This window comes from Rhinoderma darwinii, chromosome 3, assembly GCF_050947455.1.
Source record: "Rhinoderma darwinii isolate aRhiDar2 chromosome 3, aRhiDar2.hap1, whole genome shotgun sequence".
NCBI lineage: Eukaryota > Metazoa > Chordata > Amphibia > Anura > Rhinodermatidae > Rhinoderma > Rhinoderma darwinii.
The window spans coordinates 206,749,420-206,772,150 of record NC_134689.1 but is presented as its reverse complement, the minus strand read 5'-3'; the positions used below and the strand labels follow the sequence as shown (position 1 = coordinate 206,772,150).

Sequence of the window (22,731 nt, the reverse complement as noted above, 5' to 3'; positions counted from 1 at the left end):
TTCTAACTGTCATTATGACGTAACTGTCACACTGACAGGAAGCATCGGAGGACCGGCCGGAGGCTGATCCTCCGAGGCTTCTGTACATGGCAACCCGGAGGTCATTGTCTGGCCTCTGGTTGCCATGATAAGGATCGCTAGCCCCCGCAAATACATGTGGGGGGCTGCCGATCCGCTGTAAACCTCTTCGATGTGGTGATCGCAATCGACCACCGCATCGAAGGGGTTAATTGCCGATTTCAGCGGCGACAGGCCGCTGATCGGCAACGGGCAGAGCAGGGCTGACACCCTGCACAGTTAACCGCCGCTGCGGTGTAGCGCCGTGCGGCGGTTAACTGTTAAAGCGCGGACGTAACTGCACGCCCAGGTGCGCGAAGTTACTGCTCACCTGGACGTGCATTTACGCGAAGGTGCCGGAAGAGGTTAAAAAATAAATCACTTTTTATTATTTTCAGCCATTTCTTTAACCCCTTTCCGCCGCAGCCCTTTTTCAGATTTTCATTTTCGTTTTTTCCTCCCCACATTCCAGAAGCCATAACGTCTTTATTTTTCCGTCTATATAGTACTGTGAGGGCTTGATTTTTGCGGGACGAGTTGTAGTTTTTCGTAGCACCATTTACTTTACAATATAATGTACTAGGAAACGGGAAAAAAATTATTTGTGGGGTAGAAAATGAAAAAACAGTGATTTCTCCATGTGTTTTTGCGCGCCATTTTTACGGAATTCACTGTGCAATTAAAACAACATGTTAACTTTATTCTGTGGGTCAATACGATTACGGCGATACCAAATATATATATAGTTTTTTATATATTTTACTACTTTTACATGTAAAAACCTAAGTGTAAAAAAGAAAATTTATTTTGAGTCACCAAATTCCGAGAGCCATAAGTTTTTTATTTTTCCGTCGATTAAGGGTATGAGGGCTTATTTTTTGCAGGATAAGCTGTAGTTTTTAATGATACCATTTTGGGGTACATGCGACGGTTTGATCACTTTTTATTTCATTTTTTGTGGGAGATGGGGTGACCAAAAAATAGACATTGTGGCGTTTACAATTTTGTATTTTTTTTTACGGCGTACACCGTGCTGGTTAAATAATGATATATTGTAATAGTTCAGACTTTTACGGACGTGGCGATACCAATTATGTTTATTTATTTTTTTACTATGCCCTAGGGGGAATTGTTTTATTTTTTTTTACACAAAAAAACCTTTATTTAACTCATTTTTACTTTTTTTATTTTTTATTAGTCCCCCTAGGGGACTTCAACAAGCGATCGTTAGATCGCTTGCACGATATACTGCAATACTAATGTATTGCAGTATATCATGATTCTGACAGGCACCCATTAAGCCCTGCCGGAGGCAAGGCTTAATAGGTGTACAAAGATGGAGGACCTGGGGGCGTTCATTAAGCCACCAGGCAGCCATAGCAACCATCGCCCCCCGCGATTGCGTTACGGGGGGCGCGATGAGCTGTTAGAGGGGGTCGCCCCCCTCTTTCTGACGATTTAAATGCAGCGGTTGGTTTTGACCGCAGCATTTAATGAGTTAAACTAGCGGGATCGCGCTCGACCGCTATGCCGCTAGTTAGCTAGACAAGAGTCTCACAGGACACGAGTATAAGGGTGGGATGCAAAAGATCTCAACCACCCGCAATATTTCAGAGATACGAACTCCAAACAATAATATATAAACTTGAGAAAAAGAGTCAAAAGATATCCAGTATTAAGAAAATACAAAATCTTTATTGATCAAACACATGAGAATCTAAAACACGTTATTTACTGGATCAAGAATGAATATAGATTAAGTAAGAATTGAGTACAGGCAATATATGGCATAAATAAGAGTTAAGTACAAGCAATATATGGCATGAAAAAAATCACTCATTTGTTGTATCACATCTTAGGGATATACTCATATAGGTCGGCATATGTCAGGACAGAAAAAATGAGAAGAAAAAGTAAAGAGTTGAGAGTAACGATTATCAGCTAGTGAATACAAACAGTGCACTAGCTATGTGTAGGACCTGACAAGGCCGTTGTCATATGCTTACTCATATTCAGTAGCGTAGTAATATGACCCAGTGGATAAAGTGGCGCCCCAATGCGCGTTTCGCGTATAGCTTCTTCAAATGAGTGATTTTTTCATGCCATATATTGCTTGTACTTAACTCTTATTTATGCCATATATTGCCTGTACTCAATTCTTACTTCATGTATATTCGTTCTTGATCCAGTAAATAACGTGTTTTAGATTCTCATGTGTTTGATCAATAAAGATTTTGTATTTTCTTAATACTGGATATCTTTGGACTCTTTTTCTCAAGTTTATATATGCTGCTAGTTACTCTGAAGTGTCGGCTGTAAGGCTGGGTTCACACGACCTATTTTCAGACGTAATGGTGGCGTTTTACGCCTCGAATTACGTCTGAATAAACAGCTCCAATACGTTGGCAAACATCTGCCCATTACTTTCAATGGGCTTTACGATGTTCTGTGCCGACGAGCTGTCATTTTACGTGTCGCTGTCAAAAGACTGCGCGTAAAATTACAGCCTCGTCAAAAGATGTGCAGGACACTTCTTGGGACGTAATTGGAGCCGATTTTCATCTACTCCAAAGAAGAACAGCTCCAAATTACATCCGTAATTGACGCCTCGCAAAATGCGAGTACATGCAATTACGTCTGAAATTCAGGAGCTGTTTTCTCCTGAAAACATCTCCGTAATTTCAGACGTAATTGCAGTTATCGTGTGCACATACCCTAACATACAGCCGACACCGGCATCGTATGGAGCGAGCTCACTGCGTGAGCCCGCTCCATACTTTCCCTACCCGACTTTGGCGTATGGATACGTCAAATGTCGGGAAGGGGTTAAAGTGTAGCTAAACGTTCGACAAACATCTGACATGTCATAGTGACGTGTCAGAAGTTTGTATTGGTGGGGGTCCGAGCACGGAGACCCTCACCAATCGCTAGAACGAAGCAGCTGAAGCACTCGTGTGAGCGCTGAGCTGCTTCGTGTCTGTTCGGCTTTTTCCGGAAATAAATGTATCTGTGTACGGACTCAATAGAAAGTCTATGAGCCAGTACTCCGATACATCTGCTTTCCGGAAAATGGCGAACAGAAACTAAGCAGCTGAGTGCTCACACGAGTGCTTCAGCTGCTTCGTTCTAGCGATTGGTGGGGGTCTCCATGCTCAGACCCCCACCAATACAAACTTCTGACACGTCACTATGAGATGTCAGAAGTTTGTCGAACATTTAGCTACACTTTAACACATTGTATTCATTTTGTATAGATTAGAAATTGTTGTAGGTTGGACACAAACTATTAATATTTTTTTTAAGGTCTATCATATTTTTTTTAAAGACTATTTTATCTTCTCTCCACCAGATCTATCTAAAAAGTTCCACAGTGCATTCCGAGCTATGGAGTCTGTTGAAATGACAACCGTTTCACTCAAACGGCACCTTACATCTGAAGACCCCATCGTAGATGAAGCTAAGAAGCAAAAACTTTTAGAAAATGATTTTACTGATGAATCTGTCAACACGCTTCAAGAAACTGTTGTTCAAACAAAAAAAGCCGTAGAAATAGAAACTATTGCTGAAGCTCCTCTCACAAAAGTTGAAGAGGATGAAGGAAGTGAAGAAGAAGAAGTCTTGGAGGGGGAGCCTGATGATGGTGACCCTGAAAGCTTTGCTGATATGATGAAACATGGGTTGACTGAACTTGATGTTGGTATCATTAAATTTGTGAGCGCTCATGAAGGCTTTTCTGGAATCTTGAAGGAAAGGTAATGTCATAGTTCTACTATATACTGAAATGTGCAGAGAACGCATTTAAGAGGTGTTGTGGATATTCGTTTAGGGATTCCGCATTTTCAGTAGATAATCCACACACTTTGTTCTGTTTCTTTTCATATGTCTTGTCTTCATATTTAGAATTTGCTACCGTTCTTCTTGTGCCTCTAGCAGAATTTGTTATGCAGAAACTACATGACAAAGTGGAAGTGACCTTTCTGCAAAGTTGCTTTGAGACATTCAACACTAGGTTAGGTCAATCACAATTTATTTTTATTTTTTTTAATATCTAAGCTAAGGCCCTATTCACACACAATCCTCATCACATGCATGTGAATGGGGTTTCCACATCCCTGTTCACATGCAGCTGAAGGCTGCCGCAACCTCGTTCACATGCAGTGGAAATTTTTTTGCCCAGAATTTTGTCCGTGGCATTGAAAATAAAAGTCTGCAATAATAAGTAGCATTCTACTTTTTCCCACAGATAATGCACGTAAAAATCTGGCAGATTTCCACTCGTGTACTTTCCCCATTGAATGATCCGCGTCACGTCAAAGTGCACATTCGTGGCAGATATTGGAAAAAAGCCTCGGATATCTGCCACGGATCCATAGTAAATGCGTGTCTAAATCCAAACTGTCTGAACATGGCCATGACATAAGGGTACAGTGAACAGAACTACTCTAGAGCTCTATGGGGGTTCCTCGGCCAGGATCCTTCCCAGTACTAAATATGCACATACACTTTAAGATTGTACTACACACAAGATTTTTAGGATTTGTTTGTATGCATTAGAAATTGATACAATAACTTCGCTGAGTGATCTTATTTGACAGGGGGGCTTAAAGTATATTTTTCTTAACCCATTCCCAACGTTTGACATACTCACCCATCCCGGCTATTACGTAAAAGTATGTTACAGTCAACACTTCACTGTAACAACTGGGATCGGAGGTAACTCTGATCCCAGATGTTTTTCCAATTAGAAGCCGTCTGAAAGCAGGGGCAGCTCCCTCTGTCAGCCTGTTGCCCCGCTAGGCGATGCTATTGTGGGGTTGCCATGTCTGCCTGGGGGCCTAATGAAGATCCCCAGGTCTGTCCTCTTCGTGCCAGAGGCAGGGCTTAATAGGAGCTGGTGTAAAAATACTATACACTGCAATACATAAATATTGCAGTGTATGGTAACAGCAATCAAACGATGGCTTGTTCAAGTCCCCTGGGGGGATTAAAAAAAAAAAAAAGTAAAAAAAAACTGTTAAATAAAGTTTGTTTTGTTTTTCTTGTTCTATATATCACTCGTATGGATGTGTACTGTATCATGGCTCTGTACAACTTGTAGGTTCTCCAAAGCTAAAGTTCAGCTGTGTTTATGAGCCTTTACTTTAATTGTTAGGTCTGTGGTACTAGACATGTGTTCTGACATATGCCTCATTAGTGGAATCCCTAATATTGTAACCCCATTCACATAGAGCGTAAAGAAATCTGCGCAGAGTTTTGTCTGTGACGCGAATAAAAGTCTGCGATAATAAGTAGAATGCCAGAGTAGCGTTACTCACCCTACAGATCCCTTGACTAATCCGATCATTTAGGGAAACCTATGTAAGGGGGGATTCACACGAGCGTGTATTCGGTCCGTGCGGGCCGCGTGGTTTTCACGCGGCACGCATGGACCAATACAAGTCTATGGGGCAGTACAGACAGTCCGTGCTTTTTGCGCAGCGTTTGTCTGCTGCGCAAAAAGCGCGACAGGTTCAATAACTCTGCGTATTTCGCGCATCACGCACCCATTGAAGTCAATGGGTGCGTGAAAATCACGCGCACCACACGGAAGCACTTCCGAGGGACGAGCGTGATTCGCGCAACAGCAGTGAAAAGGATGAATGAAAACCGAAAAGCACCACGTGCTTTTCTGTTTCCGAACATCCAAACGGAGTGTCTTTGCGATTAGCGAAGCCGGACAAGCGTACCGAACTTCACCGGGTTCGGCCAAAGTCGTTTTGGCCGATCCCGGCAAAAAAATTATCGGTACGCGACGTCAGGAGATAGTCACTGTCCATGGTGCTGAAAGAGTTAAACTGTTTCAGCACCATGGACAGTGACTTGCGATCCCAAAATACATTAACCTGTAAAAAAAACCGAAGTTCTAACTTACCGATTACTCCTGTCTCCTTCCTGCAGTCCGACCTCCCGGGATGACACTTCAGTTCAAGTGACAGCTCCAGCCAATCACAGGCCAAGCACAGGCTGCAGCCAATCACAGGCTGCAGCGGTCACTTGGACTGCTGCGTCATCCAGGGAGGTGGGGCCCGATGTCAAGAGAGGCGCGTCACCAAGGACGCGTCACCAAGGACGCGTCACCAAGGCAACGGCCGGGAAGTTCTCGGTAAGTAGGAACTTTATCTTTTTTTTTTACAGGTTTTTCGCTGTTGTGTTCGGCATTCACTGTCGAGGGTGCTGAAAGATTTAGCTCTTTCAGCACCTTGGACAGTGACGGGCGTTGACAAGCCTCATCTCTATGATGCCGGCTGCGCGAAAATCACGCAGCCGCGCATCAGACACGCATGACACACGCAGCTGTCAAATGGTTTTTGCGCTCGCAAAACGCTGCGTTGTTTGCGCGCGCAAAAACGCAACGTTCGTGTGAATCTCCCCTAAGGAGAATGAATCCCTTGCAGAGTTGTTCTGTTCGCTGTCGGCATTTAGATGAAGGGACCAGTAAGCAGAGCAGAATAAGGCCACTTTCACAAAGCAGTATTTAGCATCAGTATTGTAAGCCAAAACTGGGAGTCGGTCCAAAACAGTGTAAGTGCAAATCTTTTCCATGATACTTTTTCTGTAATTTTTTCCTCTCCTGTTTTGGCATTTAAATACTAAAGCAATATACAGCGGTCTAAAGTGGCCTGCTAGCATTATGTACAAGAAAACGGACTACATCTATTGAATATCTTTTTTGTTCCCTAATACCTATGTTATCTATTTTAGATATTCTGATTTTGTTGTACATGAAATAGGAAAAGATGGAAAGATCATGCACTTGAATGATTTATCCGTTCCAGCAGATAATGAGGTAAATCTAAATATTCTTTTGGTTGCATACTGTAATTTTTTATCTTTTCTTGTTTTGTAAATGAATCTGTTTCTTCATAGGATCCATCAGAAGACATTTATTTAGTCTTATCGGAGGATGAAAAGAAGCGCCTGGAAGATCTTCAGCTGTTTAAAAATAAGGAATCCGATGTAGCTATAGAGGTAGTGTACTTTTACCTTTCTCAGAATTAAGCAATGCTATGGTCTATTTGAGTCTGCAATAATGGGAGCCACTCTTCCTCACGACTGTTTGCTCTGGTTGAGGGAGGCCTCATTCTCTAAAATATTCATATGCCCTAATAAATTCTATGAAAAACCTGTGGGGCCAGAATGCTCACTACACCCCTAGATGTATTCCTTAAGGGGTGTAGTTTCTAAAATGTTTTTTTGGGGGGTGTATCTAATGTTTCGACACCTCTTGGCCTTTTCATACATTAAATGGTGCCTGGAAAACATCCTAATAAAAATCAGGCCCCAAAATGCACTAGGCGCTCTGTCATTTCTGAAGCCTGTGTTTGAGTCCAGTAGCACACTAGGGCCACATGTAGGATATTTTTGTAGACTGCAGAATCTATGTAATAAATATTGAGTTGTGTTTTTCTGTTAACACTATTGTGTTACTGAAATAAATGGATTAAATAAATCTGCCAGAAAAAATTAAAACTTTACCTCCACTTTGCTTTAATTCCTGTGAAACGCCTAAAAAATTAACAAACTTCCTAAATGCTGTTTTGAAAACGTTGAGGGTGCAGTTTTTAAAATGTTGTGACTCATGAGGGATTTTTAATGTATAGACCAGAGTTTTTCCCAACCTTTTCAGGCTCGAGGCACCCCAGGAAAAAAAAAATTGTCAGGGCACCCCCACCAAAAATTGTTTACAAAGTGACAAAAAATTTCTAAAATGACCATCAGCCCCCCCCACTCACAGTAAAATGACCATCAGCCCCCCCCACTCACAGTAAAATGACCATCAGCCCCCCCCCCACTCACAGTAAAATGACCATCAGCCCCCCCACTCACAGTAAAATGACCATCAGCCCCCCCACTCACAGTAAAATGACCATCAGCCCCCCCACTCACAGTAAAATGACCATCAGCGCCCCCACTCACAGTAAAATGACCATCAGCCCCCCCACTCACAGTAAAATGACCATCAGCCCCCCCACTCACAGTAAAATGACCATGAGCCCCCCCACTCGCAGTATAATGACCCTTCAGTAAAGAGACCATAAGCCCCCTCCATTAAAGTGACCATCAGCCTCAGCCCCCCCCCCCCCCAGTAAAGTGGCCATCACAGAGAGAAAGTGTGCTTACTCCTGGGGAAGTAATAATTAAGGAGGTATAGGAACAACTCCCAGCATGTCCAGGCTGTTATTAATGGATATAAGAGGACATTACAGGGAGGGGGTAGAAGAGGAGAGGACTACAACTCCCAGCATGTCCAGGATGTTATGTGATATCCGAGAAAGTTTACAGGAGGAGGAGGTAGAAGAGGAGAGAGCTACAACTCCCAGGATGTTATGTGATATCCGAGAAAGTTTACAGGAGGAGGAGGTATAAGAACAACCACTCCCAGCATGTCCAGGCTGTTAAGGGATATAAGAGGACATTACAGGGAGGGGGTATAAGAGGAGAGAACTACAACTCCCAGCATGTCCAGGATGTTATGTGATATCCGAGAAAGTTTACAGGAGGAGGAGGTATAAGAACAACCACTCCCAGCATGTCCAGGCTGTTATTAAGGGATATAAGAGGACATTACAGGGAGGGGGTATAAGAGGAGAGGACTACAACTTCCGGCATTCTCCTGGCTACATTTCTCACACAATTGGTAACAAACTAAAGAGAAAAAAAACTACTTCCCCTGCACAGCATGGCTCCTCTCTCTCCGTCAGACTTCTAGTGGGAAGCGGTGGGCGGTACTCGTAATACGTGCACGCGTCCCGTCTGCTACAACGTTGGGGGCGGAGCTTGTAGCAAAACGGCACCCCTGGACAGTTCTCGCGGCACCATGGTTGGGAACCACTGGTATAGACCCTTCAAAGCCACTTCAAAACTGAGGTGGTGCCTAAAAAGTTTTTTCAAATTTTGTTGAATATTTTAAAAAACTGCTAGTAAACTTATAAGCCTTAGAACGTCCTAAAATAAATAAATAAAAAAAAAATGCCTACATGAAGAAGACATAAACCTTTATTTATTTACTACTTTGTATGGTACCATTTTAGAAGTAAAGGATTTCAAATGTTGGAAAATGCTAATTTTTCAAGATATTTTTTTTTCTATAAATAAAGATTAAACATATCGACCAAAATCTACCACTAACACAAAGAATGTGTTACGAAAAAAATCACTTGGATAAGTAAAACCATTCCAGTGTTATTACCACATAAAGCGACACATGTAAGATTTGAAAAATGGGGCTGGTCCTGAAGGCTAAAATAAGCTTGCTCTTAAATAGGTTAAAGGGGTTGGCCACTTTCTAACTATGCCTTACCATTAACAGATTAAAATAGCCTGGTCTGCAACTGGTAAAGTAGCATAAAATCTTCAATAAATCTAAACCAACTGGTGTCCGATAGCCAAAAGACTTCCTGGAGCATTTTTGTTAACAGAGTTGTATTATATTTGGTTACGACCAGCACAGGCCATAAAGAAGTTTTACAGTACTATGTAAAGGAAGTCTAATCATTGCCTAATGTAAAGTTAAGCAAAAATGACCACCAGATTTTTGTTTACATACAAAGCACTGAACATACTTAGTCCTTCTTCTGCTTCTCAAAATGTGAGGTGTGCTTTTTGCGCTGTTGGGTGATTTGTGTGCTAATAAATTCTGTGAAACACCTGTGTGGTCAAAATGCTTACTAGCTAAATTCTTTGAGGGGGTGTAGTTTCCAAAATCCCTTTCAGAACCTCAAGGCCTCTCCAAACCTATATTGGGCCTGGAATACATCCTAGTAAAAAGGAAGCCTCGAGCTGTTCCTTTTTTCTGAGGCCTATGTCTCAGTAAAGAAACCTAATAGAGCCACATGTGGGGTTTTTCTGAAAACCGCAGAATTTGGGTTATAGATATTGAGTTGTGTTTCTCTGTTTACACCCGCTGTGTTACAGAAATAAATGGTTTAAAATTGAGTATTTGCAAACAAAAATGAAATTTTTAGATTTAATTACTGTTAACCCGTTAGTGACCGACCCATCTTGTTTCTACGTCGGTCACTAACGGGCCTTATTCCGATGCCATAGACTTTTTACGTCGCGGCATCGGAATAAGTAAACAGAGCAGGGAGCTGTCAGATCTCCCTGCTCTCAGCTGCTAGAGGCAGCTGAGGGCTGGGAGCGTCCCTGCTCTGCCGTGTGAGATCGATATTAGTATCGATCTCACACGTTTAACCCCTCAGATGCGGTGCTCAATAGCGAGCACCGCATCTGAGTGGTTTTGGAGAGAGGGAGGGAGCTCCCTCTCTCTCCCACCGACACCCGGCGATACGATCGCCGAGTGTCTGTGTCTGTGTAATGGCAGCCGGGGGTCTAATAAAGGCCCCCAGGCTGCCTGGAGTGAATGCCTGCTAGATCATGCCGCAGGCATGACCTAGCAGATGCCTGTCCGTGTTAAACGGACAGGCAGTAATACACTGCAATACAAAAGTATTGCAGTGTATTATAAATGCGATCGTAGAATCGCATATTATAGTCCCCTAATGGGACTAGTAAAAAAGTGAAAAAAAAGTTTAATAAAGTTAATTTAAAAAAAAATGAAAAACCCAGCTTTTCCCCTTACAAACTGCTTTATTATTAAAAAAACAAAATAAAGTTAAAAAGTTACACATATTTGGTATCGCCGCGTCTGTAACGACCCCGACTATAAATCTATTACATTATTTAACCCGCACGGTGAACGCCGTAAAAAAAATAATAAAAAACTATGGAAAAATTGCTGTTTTCTGTGAATACTGACTTTAAAAAAATGTAATAAAAAGTGATCAAAAAGTCGCATCTACTCCAAAATGGTACCAATAAAAACTACAAGTCGTCCCGCAAACAAAAAGCCCTCATACGACCGCATCGGCGAAAAAATAAAAACTTTACGGCTCTTCAAATATGGAGACACAAAAACAAATAATTTTGAAAAAAAAGCGTTTTTACTGTGTAAAAGTAGTAAAACATACAAAAACTATACAAATTTGCTATCGTTGCAATCGTAACAACCCGCTGAATAAAGTTATTGTGTTATTTATACCACACGGTAAACGGCGTAGATTTAGGACGCAAAAAAGAGTGGCGAAATGTCAGATTTTTTTTCTATTCCCCCCCCCCCCAAAAAAAAGTTAATCAAAGTTAATCAATAAATAATATGTACCTAAAAATGGTGCTATTAAAAAGTACAACTTGTCCCGCAAAAAACAAGACCTTATACAGCGATGTCGACGCAAAAATAAGAAGGTTATAGCTCTTGGAATGCGACGATTGAAAAACGTAAAAAATAGCTTGGTCATTGAGGTCCAAAATAGGCCGGTCATTAAGGGGTTAAACACCCAAAGGGCTAACAAACTTCCTAAATGCTGTTTTGAATATGTTCAGGGGGCAGTTTTTAAAATGAGGTGATTTATGAGTGATTTGTAATACATAGGCCCCTCAATGTCACCAAACGGAAGAGGTGCCTAAAAAAAAGAAATACAAGTTTTAAATGAAAAAAAAAAGACCTACGTAGAGAAGTAAATCCTATTTTTTTTTAACTTTTTTTTTTTTTTTTTAAACTGCAAATGAAATACAATTCACACATCAACAAAAAGCAGTATTATCACATCATGTGTACATATACATATTGGAATAAATGACGTTAACAAGAGACTGAGTCACACTGGAATGCTCACATTTTATAAAATGTACAGTAGAAATCAGGATGAAGCATATATTGTGATATACATAGTCATTGATGAACTGAATTAAATAAAGTTAAAGAGTCTCTGTCACCACATTATAAGTGCCCTATCTCCTACATAAGGAGATGGGCGCTATAATGTAGGTGACAGTAATGCTTTTTATTTAAAAAAAACGATCTTTTTTCACAACGTTGGGAGCGATTTTGGTTTATGCTAATGAGCTTTCTTAATGCCCAAGTGGGCGTACTTTTACTTTCGACCAAGTGGGCGTTGTACAGAGGAGTGCATGATGCTGACCAATCGGCATCATGCACTCCTCTCCCTTCATTTACACTGCACTAGCGATATAGATATATCACTATGTGCAGCCTCATACACAAGCCCTAACATTAATACAGTGTCCTGATAATGAATACACATGAAATCCAGCCTGGACGTCATGTGTACTCAGAATCCTGACACTTCTGAATCCTTTTTTTTTTTTTTTTTTTTTTGTGAGATTCCAGCAACGGATACGAAATCTCGCGAGATTACGAAGCTAAACGAGATTTGGTTTCACTTGCCGGAATCTCACAAAAAAAGAGTCAGAAGTGTCAGGATTCTGAGTACACATGACGTCCAGGCTGGATGGTCATGTGTATTCATTATCAGGACACTGTAGTAATGTTAGGGTTTGTGTATGAGGCTGCACATAGTGATATATCTATATCGCTAGTGCAGTGTAAATGAATGGAGAGGAGTGCATGATGCCGATTGGTCAGCGTCATGCACTCCTCAGTACAACGCCCACTTGGTCGAAAGTAAAAGTACGCCCACTTGGGCATTAAGAAAGCTCATTAGCATAAACCAAAATCGCTCCTAACGTTGTGAAAAAAGATCGTTTTTTTTAAATAAAAAGCATTACTGTCACCTACATTACAGCGCCGATCTCCTTATGTAGGAGACAGGGCACTTCTCTTTAGAACGCCCAGCTTCTGGCAGTGCAGACACACAGCGTGTTCTCGAGAGATCACGCCGTGACGTCACTCACTTCCTGCGAAGTGAGCGATTTTGGTTTATGCTAATGAGCTTTCTTAATGCCCAAGTGGGCGTACTTTTACTTTCGACCAAGTGGGCGTTGTACTGAGGAGTGCATGACGCTGACCAATCGGCATCATGCACTCCTCTCCATTCATTTGCAGTAATTTCTGCAATAAATCTGCCGCGTCTGAACTTACCCTAAAGGCCATGTTCACACTGCATATTTTGGAGCGTAAATTGCTCTAATTACGCTACAGAATACACTTGAAATACGCCTTGATTTCAATAGGAATTATGCTGTGTAGTCTATAGGAGGCGTATTTTTATGCTGCTGAATCAAAAAGCGCCACGTAAAAATATACTTCATAAAAACGTCCCTTCTTGCAGCATTTTACAAGCTGATTTTTTCCCATTTCCAATTGACATTTCAAAAATACACTTGAAAATGTTCTTTAGGTTTTTAGTGTTCTGTCCATGTAAGTCTCACGTAATAAAACTATTGAAACATAAAAGGTGCTTCACAGACACATGCAAAAATCTGCTCTAAAATAAGTCCTGGATTTCAAAGGCTGTTTTCACTTGAAATCAACCTCGAATTTTTCAGCCTGAACATATGCCATGTGAACATCGCCAAATACTTTATCTGTTGTAAGTCTAGACTTTCGTTCGCAGATGGAAATAAATTGTTCGGAAAAAAATGTTTCCCCATTCGCTTTTATTGAGTGCAATTGTTGCACGAATAATGCAACTAAATTCATATGTAAGTGTTTTGCCAACTCCCAATTTCATGCAACAGTTGCATGACTAGTTTAGTTTTAGATAAACTACCCTGGCTGTCACACGTTTCTGTTGGAGTTCTGTTCCAGTTTGCAGTGGTGGCACTGACTTTGTGCGTAATTTTGTTTCTAGGTTATTGATGATAGTAAAGAGAAGAGGACAATCATTCATCAAGCTGTTAAAGGCTTATTCCCTGGACTGGAAACGAAAACGGAGGATCGAGATGGAAAGAAATATATTATAGCCTATCATGCAGCTGGCAAAAAAGCTTTATCAAGTAAGATCGTATCTCCATGTGTTCCTGCCTTCTGTACGTCAGCCAGCGAATTCATAACTTTATAACTTCTTTATTATGTGAAATGCCAAGCAGTAAGCTAGTGCTGGATTGTGGAGACTGAAAACATAATTGTCACATAGATGCAGCTCCATATTTTATGCTGACGTCTTAGCAGCCTATATGCTTTTTTGACCATCCATTCTAAAGACAAATGACTTCATAAATACTGGCATTTAAGTGTGTGTGTGTGTGTGTGTGTGTGTGTATAATATATATATATATACACACACACACACACACACACACACACACACACACACACACACACACACACACACACACACACACACACGTCCTTAACCAATGAATTAGAATATCATCAAAAAGTTAATTTATTTCAGTAATTGAATTCAAAAAGTGAAACTCATATATTATTTAGATTCGTTACACACGCTGTGATCTAAATTTACAGAATTATTTTTTTTCTTTTAATGTTGATGATTATGTCTAACCGTTAATGAAAAGCCAAAATTTAGTCTCCTAAAATTAGAATATTGGGTAAAAGTTCAGGGCGTGGCTAGCAGCAAACCAGGACGGACACTTTCCTAGTGGGCTCCAGATGGGTAGACTAAATCTGAAGCCATCCTCCCCTCTACGCCTTCGTATTGAGGGTTTTGAGACGACAATCTGCAAGGCCATCACCTGCCACACAATTTAAGCCCAAAATTGGCCAAATCTGCAACATTTCGTTTATCGGCCTACTTACCATGCCGGAGCCGCTGACTAAATTTCCGGCCTCCCTTGTACGCGAGTCCCGCAGCCTGCTTCTCTTGGAGCCCCTGACGTAATGGAGTGAGGGAGCACGATCCGTGACCCCTCTAAGACCTGCACAAAGTCCTTGGGTCCACATGAGTCCCCCTAGAAGCCCTCTGACCCTTCCACGAAGAGAACGGGAGGCACGGCCACCATCTTGGTGCTCCCTCTATAGGCCTGCATAGAAGCCTGTGCACCACATCAGAGACTTTACATATCTCATTGCCTACGTTAACCTGGGACTATTCACTGGGCTGCACAATTTTTTGTCTTTTGGGTCTCCCGGGGTGGTACCTCACAGAATGGCGGCATTTTACTTTAGCTTCGATCCAAGCTCCTCGCCAAACGAACCCTCCGTGTCGCAGGACTGCAAATTCGGCTCTACACATTGTGGTACTATTCGACAGCTGAACTGGGCACGACAACAGCCCCATACTCCCCAGAGTCTGAGAGCTACATTGCCCTCACTGACTTGGTGCCAACGGTCGCCGGCCATCTTACCCGCCTTCACCCAACTCATTGGCATCCCGCTGGTATCACACCCTTAATCAGCGGAACCCCCAAATGGTGTCCTGCTGGCCTTGCACACCTACCTGGTGATACGACTACAGCAAATACTACAAAGCTGAGATCATACATTGATACAGGCTTAAAATAGCTCACTGGCTCTGCTTAACACCTGGAAAAACCTGAGCCACTACACACACTCACTGAAACACCCTTGCTTAACTCTCCTCCTAACTGGGATACACTTCATACGCAGTGGCTAAGACACTCTGGGGTCTCATTCTAAACCGTTTTTTCTCCCACCCGACTTGGAGGGACGCATTGCTCCACGTTGCCCTTATACTATTCAACCACCTAACAATCTGGATGCCATGTTGCAATATCATGTAAGCGCACAAGTGGTCTGAAGTGCTCCTTATTTGTGTCATACCTGCATCCTTCTTGATATGGACAAATACTACCACCCATCAACTAGTGATCTAGAAGTAAGAAGTCACAAAATTCTAATATTTCAAAACTTTTCGGCGTCTGCGGCCAGACTACCAGTGACTGTGGAAGGCCGCGCCTTCTTGTTTGACGACCCATCAAGAGCTAAAAGTCACTTCCTCCCTAAAGGCTGAGTTTCATATACAAGGAGCGCTCTCTGGACTGACTGTGCGCTTCATCGATTTGCTATGTTGCTGGACAACCTGATTTCCACTAAACTACATTATGTTCTCACAGTTCTAATGTTTTGTTTTTTTTTGCTCCCCATTAACCTTTTCCCTAGGATCATGCGCGAGTCCCCTTTCTTTCCTTTGCTACTGAAGGAGTCTGCTGACTGGGACACAGATCTCTGGTCATACGCATCTATTGACTTAAAGTTTTTCCTTTTTGTTTTGGTATACGTTAATGGCTCTCCACCATGCACATGGCCATACAACAACCACAATACAGATAGATCTTTAAACTACTGTCTTGGAATGTAGCGGGGCTGAATACCCCGATTTAAAGCGGCTCTGTCACCACATTATAAGTGCCCTATCTCCTAAATAATGTGATTGGTGCTGTAATGTAGATAACAGCAGTGTTTTTTTATTTAGAAAAACAATCAATTTTGACCAAGATATTACCTATTTTAGATTAGCGATTGTGTGGGACTTAATGACCGCAAGCATGATCTCGCGAGATCACGCTGTAAATGACAGCACAGCGTGATCTCGATGTGCTGTGTGAGTAAGTCTCACACACAAACATTACCGAAGTGTCGGGATTGTGAATAGACATCGTGTCCTGGCTGGAAGCAATGTCTATTAACTCTCAAGACACTTCAGTAAAGTTAATGTGTGAGTGAGTGACAGCACAGCATGATCTCGTGAGATCACGATGTACTGAGTACATGAATGGAGAGAAGTGTGTGACGCTGATTGGTTAGCGTCATACACTTCTCTTTACGATGCCCAATTGGTCAAAAGCTAAAAAACGCCCAGTTGGACATTAAGAAAGTCATTAGCATAAATCTAAAATAGGTCATAACTTGGTCAAAATTGTTCGCTTTTCTAAATAAAAACCACTGCTGTTAGCTACATTACAGCGCCGATCACATTATTTTGGAGAAAGGGCACTTCTAATGTGGTGACAGAGCCTCTTTAAGCGAAAGAGAGTTCTCTCACACTTACGTAAATTTAGGCCCCATATTGTCTTCCTGCAAGAAACGCATCGGAAGCAGGGGAGATCAATGCACCCTTAAAGCTCCATGGATAGGTCAGTGTCTCTCGGCTTCATTTCACTCCATGACTAGAGGAGTTGCCGTGCTCATAAACAAGAATGTAGACTATGTGATACATGATACAACGATCCCGAGGCCAGATACATTTTTGTAGACATCACAATTCCCACAGGTATTCCCGCTTTAATGTTTATGCCCCAAATTCACCCAATGCTGAATTCTTCTCCCACATCCACAACTTCCTTCTAACCAAACCACTCCCTACAATAATATATAGGGATTATAATGCAACGATAGACGCATCCCTAGACCGCTCAAATAATTCCATACATGATGCTCCAACCGCTAAGATTTTGGCAACTCTACTGGCTCACCTACAAATTTGTGATTCATGGAGACTCCATAATCCTACAGCCCGAGACTTTACATTTTACTCCTTAGTTCACGACTCCCACTCTAGAATAGATGATTTCATTATATCCACTTCACTATTCCTTAATATAATGGACGCTGCCATACATAATATAATAACTTCGGACCATGTCCCCTTTTCGCTAACTGCTAACCTTAGGGCTACCCAGACCACTAGTAGAAACTGGCTCTTTCCTGCATATCTGATGGACTCCGATAATTTTAAACCGTTCCTGATCTGTGAGTGGGCAAACTATGCAGATAAAAATTTACAGCATGTGGATGACACTAGCCTCTTTTGGAGTACCTCTAAGGCCATCATGCGGGGATGTATCACAGCTTATGTCTCTCACAAGAGATGCTCACAGACTGCTCTGTATAACTCCCTGTATGGCAGTATAATGGATGCCCATGCCCGAAACATAGCTATCCCCGTTCCGGAAACGAAACACTGCCTAGATTCGCGTCGGCTACTTGACACCTTTTTACTAGGACAGGCCCAATGGTCTAATGACCCAGTTAGAAATAAATATTTCAGATGTGGAAATAAAATGGTACATCTGCTCTCCAATCTTAGTAAACCCAAATCTAACTACAGAATTCTAAAACTAATGACCTGTCCCTCCCCACCATTGACCCTACTACTATTTAACAAACATTCATGGAATGTTACAGAACTTTCTACTCCACCCCCCCCCCCTCCTCAACACCGGACCCCCAACTAACCCGACACTTACTGAATGATACGTCTCTCCCTAAACTCAGATCGACAATTGCTCTCCCAACCAATCACTGAAGAAGAGATCGAATCGACGATCTCGCACCTCCCGAACGGCAAATCTCTGGGCCCAGACGGTTTATCGGGAGAACACTCTAAAACCACATATAGTCCCTACACTCGTGTCCCTGTTTAATGTCACTTTCATAAACAATACTCCAATACCTAGATTTCATGACTCCAGGACCATCCTGATCCCTAAACCAGCCAAAGACCCTACTTTAGTACAATCCTGTAGACCTATCTCTCTCCTCAACCAGGATTATAAACGGTTTGCTAAAATCCTAGCTAATAGACTACAATAGGTACTCCCATCGCTTCTCATGTCGTCCCAACTGGGGTTCCTACAAAAGTCACACCTCTAAAGGCATTAGATTAGCAATAGCAGCTACCATAGCCGCTCAATCTAGATCGGTTCCCCAATCAATGCTTCTCAGACTGGACACTGAGAAAGCATTCGATAAAGTCTTTTGGACGTTCTTAAACTCCTCTCTCCAATGCAGAAATTTTGGGCCTATTTTCTCTAATTATGTACAACTGATGCAAGCTGATGAATGCACGTCCTTCACCATAAATGGACTAAATACTGACCTCCTAAGACTTCATAGAGGGACCCGTCAGGGCTGTCTGCTTTCCACCCTCCTTTTTAACATATTGCTAGACCCCCCCCCCCCTACTATGCTTGATTGATTCTGGAGAAGAGGTCCAGGGAATCAAAATAAACTCTTGGGAAATTCGTGTCTCGGCATTTGCCGATGATTTATTGCTATTTCTTTCCAACCCCAGACAATCTCTCCCCTCTGTCCTCTCACTTATCGAGACATGGACCACAATGAGGTTTCACCATTAACTTACAAAAATCAGAAGTATTACTCCTTAAGGGCCTATCTCCGCCTTCCTGGGCTGCGAGACTGTCACTCAAATGGTCGAGATCTCCCCTCACCTATTTAGGGACATCCCTTACAAGAAACCCACAAAAATTATACGCCTATAACATAAATGCACATATAGAACATCTAAATCACCTTTTACACATTTTGCAATCTTTCAACCCTCTCCTTCTCAGGCAGAGCCAACCTAATAAAATCTGTGGTCTTCCCAAAACTCCTATACTTGATGCAATCCCTTCCCATATATTTAAAGAGGCTCTGTGACCAGATTTTGCAACCCCTATCTCCTATTGCAGCAGATCGGCGCTGCAATGTCGATAAGAGTAACGTTTTTTGTTTTTTTTTTAAAACGAGCATTTTTGGCCAAGTTATGACCATTTTTATATTTATGCAAATGAGGCTTTCTAAAGTACAACTGGGCGTGTTTAAAGTTATGTACAAATGGGCGTGTATTGTGTATGTACATCTGGGCGTTTTTACTTCTTTTACTAGCTGGGCGTTGTGAATAGAAGTATCATCCACTTCTCTTCACAACGCCCAGCTTCTGGCAGTGCACAGACACAGCGTGTTCTCGAGATCACGTTGTGACGTCACTTCCCCAGGTCCTGCATCGTGTCGGACGAGCGAGGACACATCGGCACCAGAGGCTACAGTTGATTCTGCATCAGCGTTTGCAGGTAAGTAGCTACATCGACTTACCTGCAAACGTCGATGCTGCTGCAGAATCAACTGTAGCCTCTGGTGCCGATGTGTCCTCGCTCGTCCGACACGATGCAGGACCTGGGGCAGGAAGTGAGTGACGTCACAGCGTGATCTCTCGAACACGCTGTGTCTGTGCACTGCCAGAAGCTGAGCGTTGTGAAGAGAAGTGGATGATACTTCTATTCACAACGCCCAGATGTACACACATAATACACGCCCAGTTGTACTTTAACATTAAACACGCCCAGTTGTACTTTTAGAAAGCCTCATTTGCATAAATATAAAAATGGTCATAACTTGGCCAAAAATGCTAGTTTCTTAAAAAAAAACACGTTACTCTTATCTACATTGCAGCGCCGATCTGCTGCAATAGCAGATAGGGGTTGCAAAATCTGGTGACAGAGCCTCTTTAAGTGCTTATCGTCCAGGGCTGGCAGGAAAGGGCCCGCACCAAGAGGTTCCCATGGCCTATATGAATCTATCCCTGAGTTGAACCCACCCATTCCATTGACTCCGCTTTATGACCACCCATACACCTTCCAATGTGCATCTGTACAGTATAGGTAAATCTACTCCCAGTATGCTCAGCTGTCTCTACATCCAGTTTACAATGGCTCCTTCCTGTACTGAGGTCCATTGTAATGCTAATAAGGCAGTAGATAAGAATCTATGACCAAATGGCTTCTGAGCATACTGACACCACAATGGGTGAACACCAGTGAATAATATCCGTATATACTATATCTATTTACCAGGTATATTTTATGTGGTCATAAGACAGTGTCTGGATGGGAACAATATTCTCCTGTAACAATATCTTAACAGGAGATGACCTGATAAATTTAGTAAAATATGGTCTAGGTCGTTACTCTTCTCTACATTGCAGCGCCGATCTGCTGCAATAGGAGATAGGGGTTGCAAAATCTGGTGACAGAGCCTCTTTAAAACAAAGACGAAAAGGTAATCATGGCCCTCTACAGAAAATTTATTTGGAACAATGGTCGACCTAGGATAGCAATAAGGGTCCTCCAGCAAACAAAATTCAATGGCGGCATAAACTTTCCAAACATCCTCGATTTATAACCTGGTGTCTAATCTAAGAATTGTGGCAGATTGTACACACAACACCTCGCACTACTCCGAACCTCTTGTGGAGGCACAATTTGCCAAACCCCAGTCTTTCTTATACATCCTGCATGCCCCTAGTGACAGCCTGACAGATGAGGTGCGCCTTAACCCTCTCCTCAGTCAAGACATGGCAGATTGTGCGCAAGAGAGTCGGCTTGACTCCCCATGCTTCACTGTTCTTGCCATTTGTAGGTTATCCTGATTTTCAACACGGACATCCTGCTGGAATATTTGCTCGCTGGGAGGGGGAGGTGTGAGATGCATCTCTGATATATTGCTGACGGATGCCTTCTGTCCACTGGCATTTGGGGAGTTTCAAGACAAATGCTATTTCTATTCTTGCAGGCTTCTAGTTATGTTAGAAAAATCATACACCAGATCTCTCCTGATTGCTCACAAGACCTGGTGGTTAACCTAATTCTCAAAACTAAAAATACCAAGGGAATGATATATTGTTGTATTATAATTTCCTGAGATCTCCTATTCATCACATTACCCCACAACAGGTACACATTCATGGTTACAACATTTTCCCACACTATCCATCACAGTTATTATGAATGGTTTATACACTGCATCAAGACTTTTCTTCCGTCCGCATCCTACTGGGATATGGCACTGAAGATTGTCCATAGAGCATACATATCCCCAATGAGAAACTTCTTAATGGGCAGAATTCCCACATCAGCTTGCCCCAAATGTTCTAAAATGAACGCTGACCTCTATATCACTGTTTTTGGGGCTGCTCCACTATCCGCCAATTTTGGAAAAGAGTTGAAGCCTTTGCATTACAACACTTTTTGGTATTTTGAAAAAATTACTGTTTATAGTTTCTAGCACAGCCGTAAGACAATCCTACAGGAATGGCTTTCGCCTCAGGCACCACCCCTGAAAATATTTATATATACTGTACAAACTTTTCAGTAGGCCAACATTTCGGTATTCAAAATCATTTTTGAAATTGGGCTTATATAATCAAATTTTCTGAGAGACTAAATTTTGGGTTTTCATTAACGGTTAGCCATAATCATCAATATTAAAAGAAGAAAATGCTGAAAATAAATCACTCTGTGTGTAGTGAATCCATATAATTTAGAGTTGAATTTTTTTTAATTGAATTACTGAAATAAACTTTTTGATATTCTAATTAATTGAGAAGGACTAGTATGTATGTATGTATGTAATATATTCTACAGGCTGTGTTGTCATTCCGTGCTAAAAGGTAGTTTTTGTTTTTTTTTACCTACCAATAACCTTTATACACCGGTTAGGCGATAAATGCAAGGGTATGTTCACACGCTTAGCAAAAAACGTCTTAAAATACGGAGCTGTTTTCAAGGGAAAACAGCTGCCGATTTTCAGACGTTTTTTGAGCAACCTGCGTTTTTCGCAGGGTTTTTTACGGTAGTTTTTGGAGCGGATTTCATTAGTCTATGAGAAAACGGCTCCAAAAACGTCCCAAGAAATGTCCTGCACTTCTTTTGACGAGCCGTCATTTTACGCGCCGTATTTTGACAGCGACGCATAAAATGACAGCACCTCTGCACAGAACATCGTAAGACCCATTGCAAGCAATGGGCACATGTTTGACGACGTATTGGAGCCGTCTTTTCAGGCATAATTCGAGGCGTTAAACGCCTCCATTACGTCTGAAAAGAGGTCGTGTGCACATACCCTTAGGCTGGGTTCACACGACCACATTAACGTCCGTAATGGACGGACGTATTTTCGGCCGGAAGTCCCGGACCGAACTCAGTGCAGGGAGCCGGGCTCCTAGCATCATAGTTATGTACGATGCTAGGAGTCCCTGCCTCTCTGCAGGACAACTGTCCCGTACTGTAATCATGTTTTCAGTACGGGACAGTAGTTCCACGGAGAGGCAGGGACTCCTAGCATCGTACAGAAGTATGATGCTAGGAGCCCGGCTCCCTGCACTGTGT

At 42.1% G+C, this 22,731-nt stretch overlaps 1 protein-coding gene across 2 annotated transcripts in view; it reads left to right on the top strand.

Moving 5' to 3' along the window:
* PUS7 (pseudouridine synthase 7) overlaps window positions 1-22,731 on the top strand; it is a 109,905-nt gene that overhangs the window by 18,776 nt on the left and 68,398 nt on the right. For both annotated transcript variants that reach the window (XM_075857295.1, XM_075857296.1), the window contains exons 2-5: window positions 3,407-3,809; window positions 6,799-6,883; window positions 6,964-7,065; window positions 13,710-13,854. In XM_075857295.1, the coding sequence (XP_075713410.1) occupies window positions 3,442-3,809; window positions 6,799-6,883; window positions 6,964-7,065; window positions 13,710-13,854 (700 nt within the window). In that variant the 5' untranslated portion in view covers window positions 3,407-3,441. The remainder of the gene's footprint in view (window positions 1-3,406; window positions 3,810-6,798; window positions 6,884-6,963; window positions 7,066-13,709; window positions 13,855-22,731) is intronic.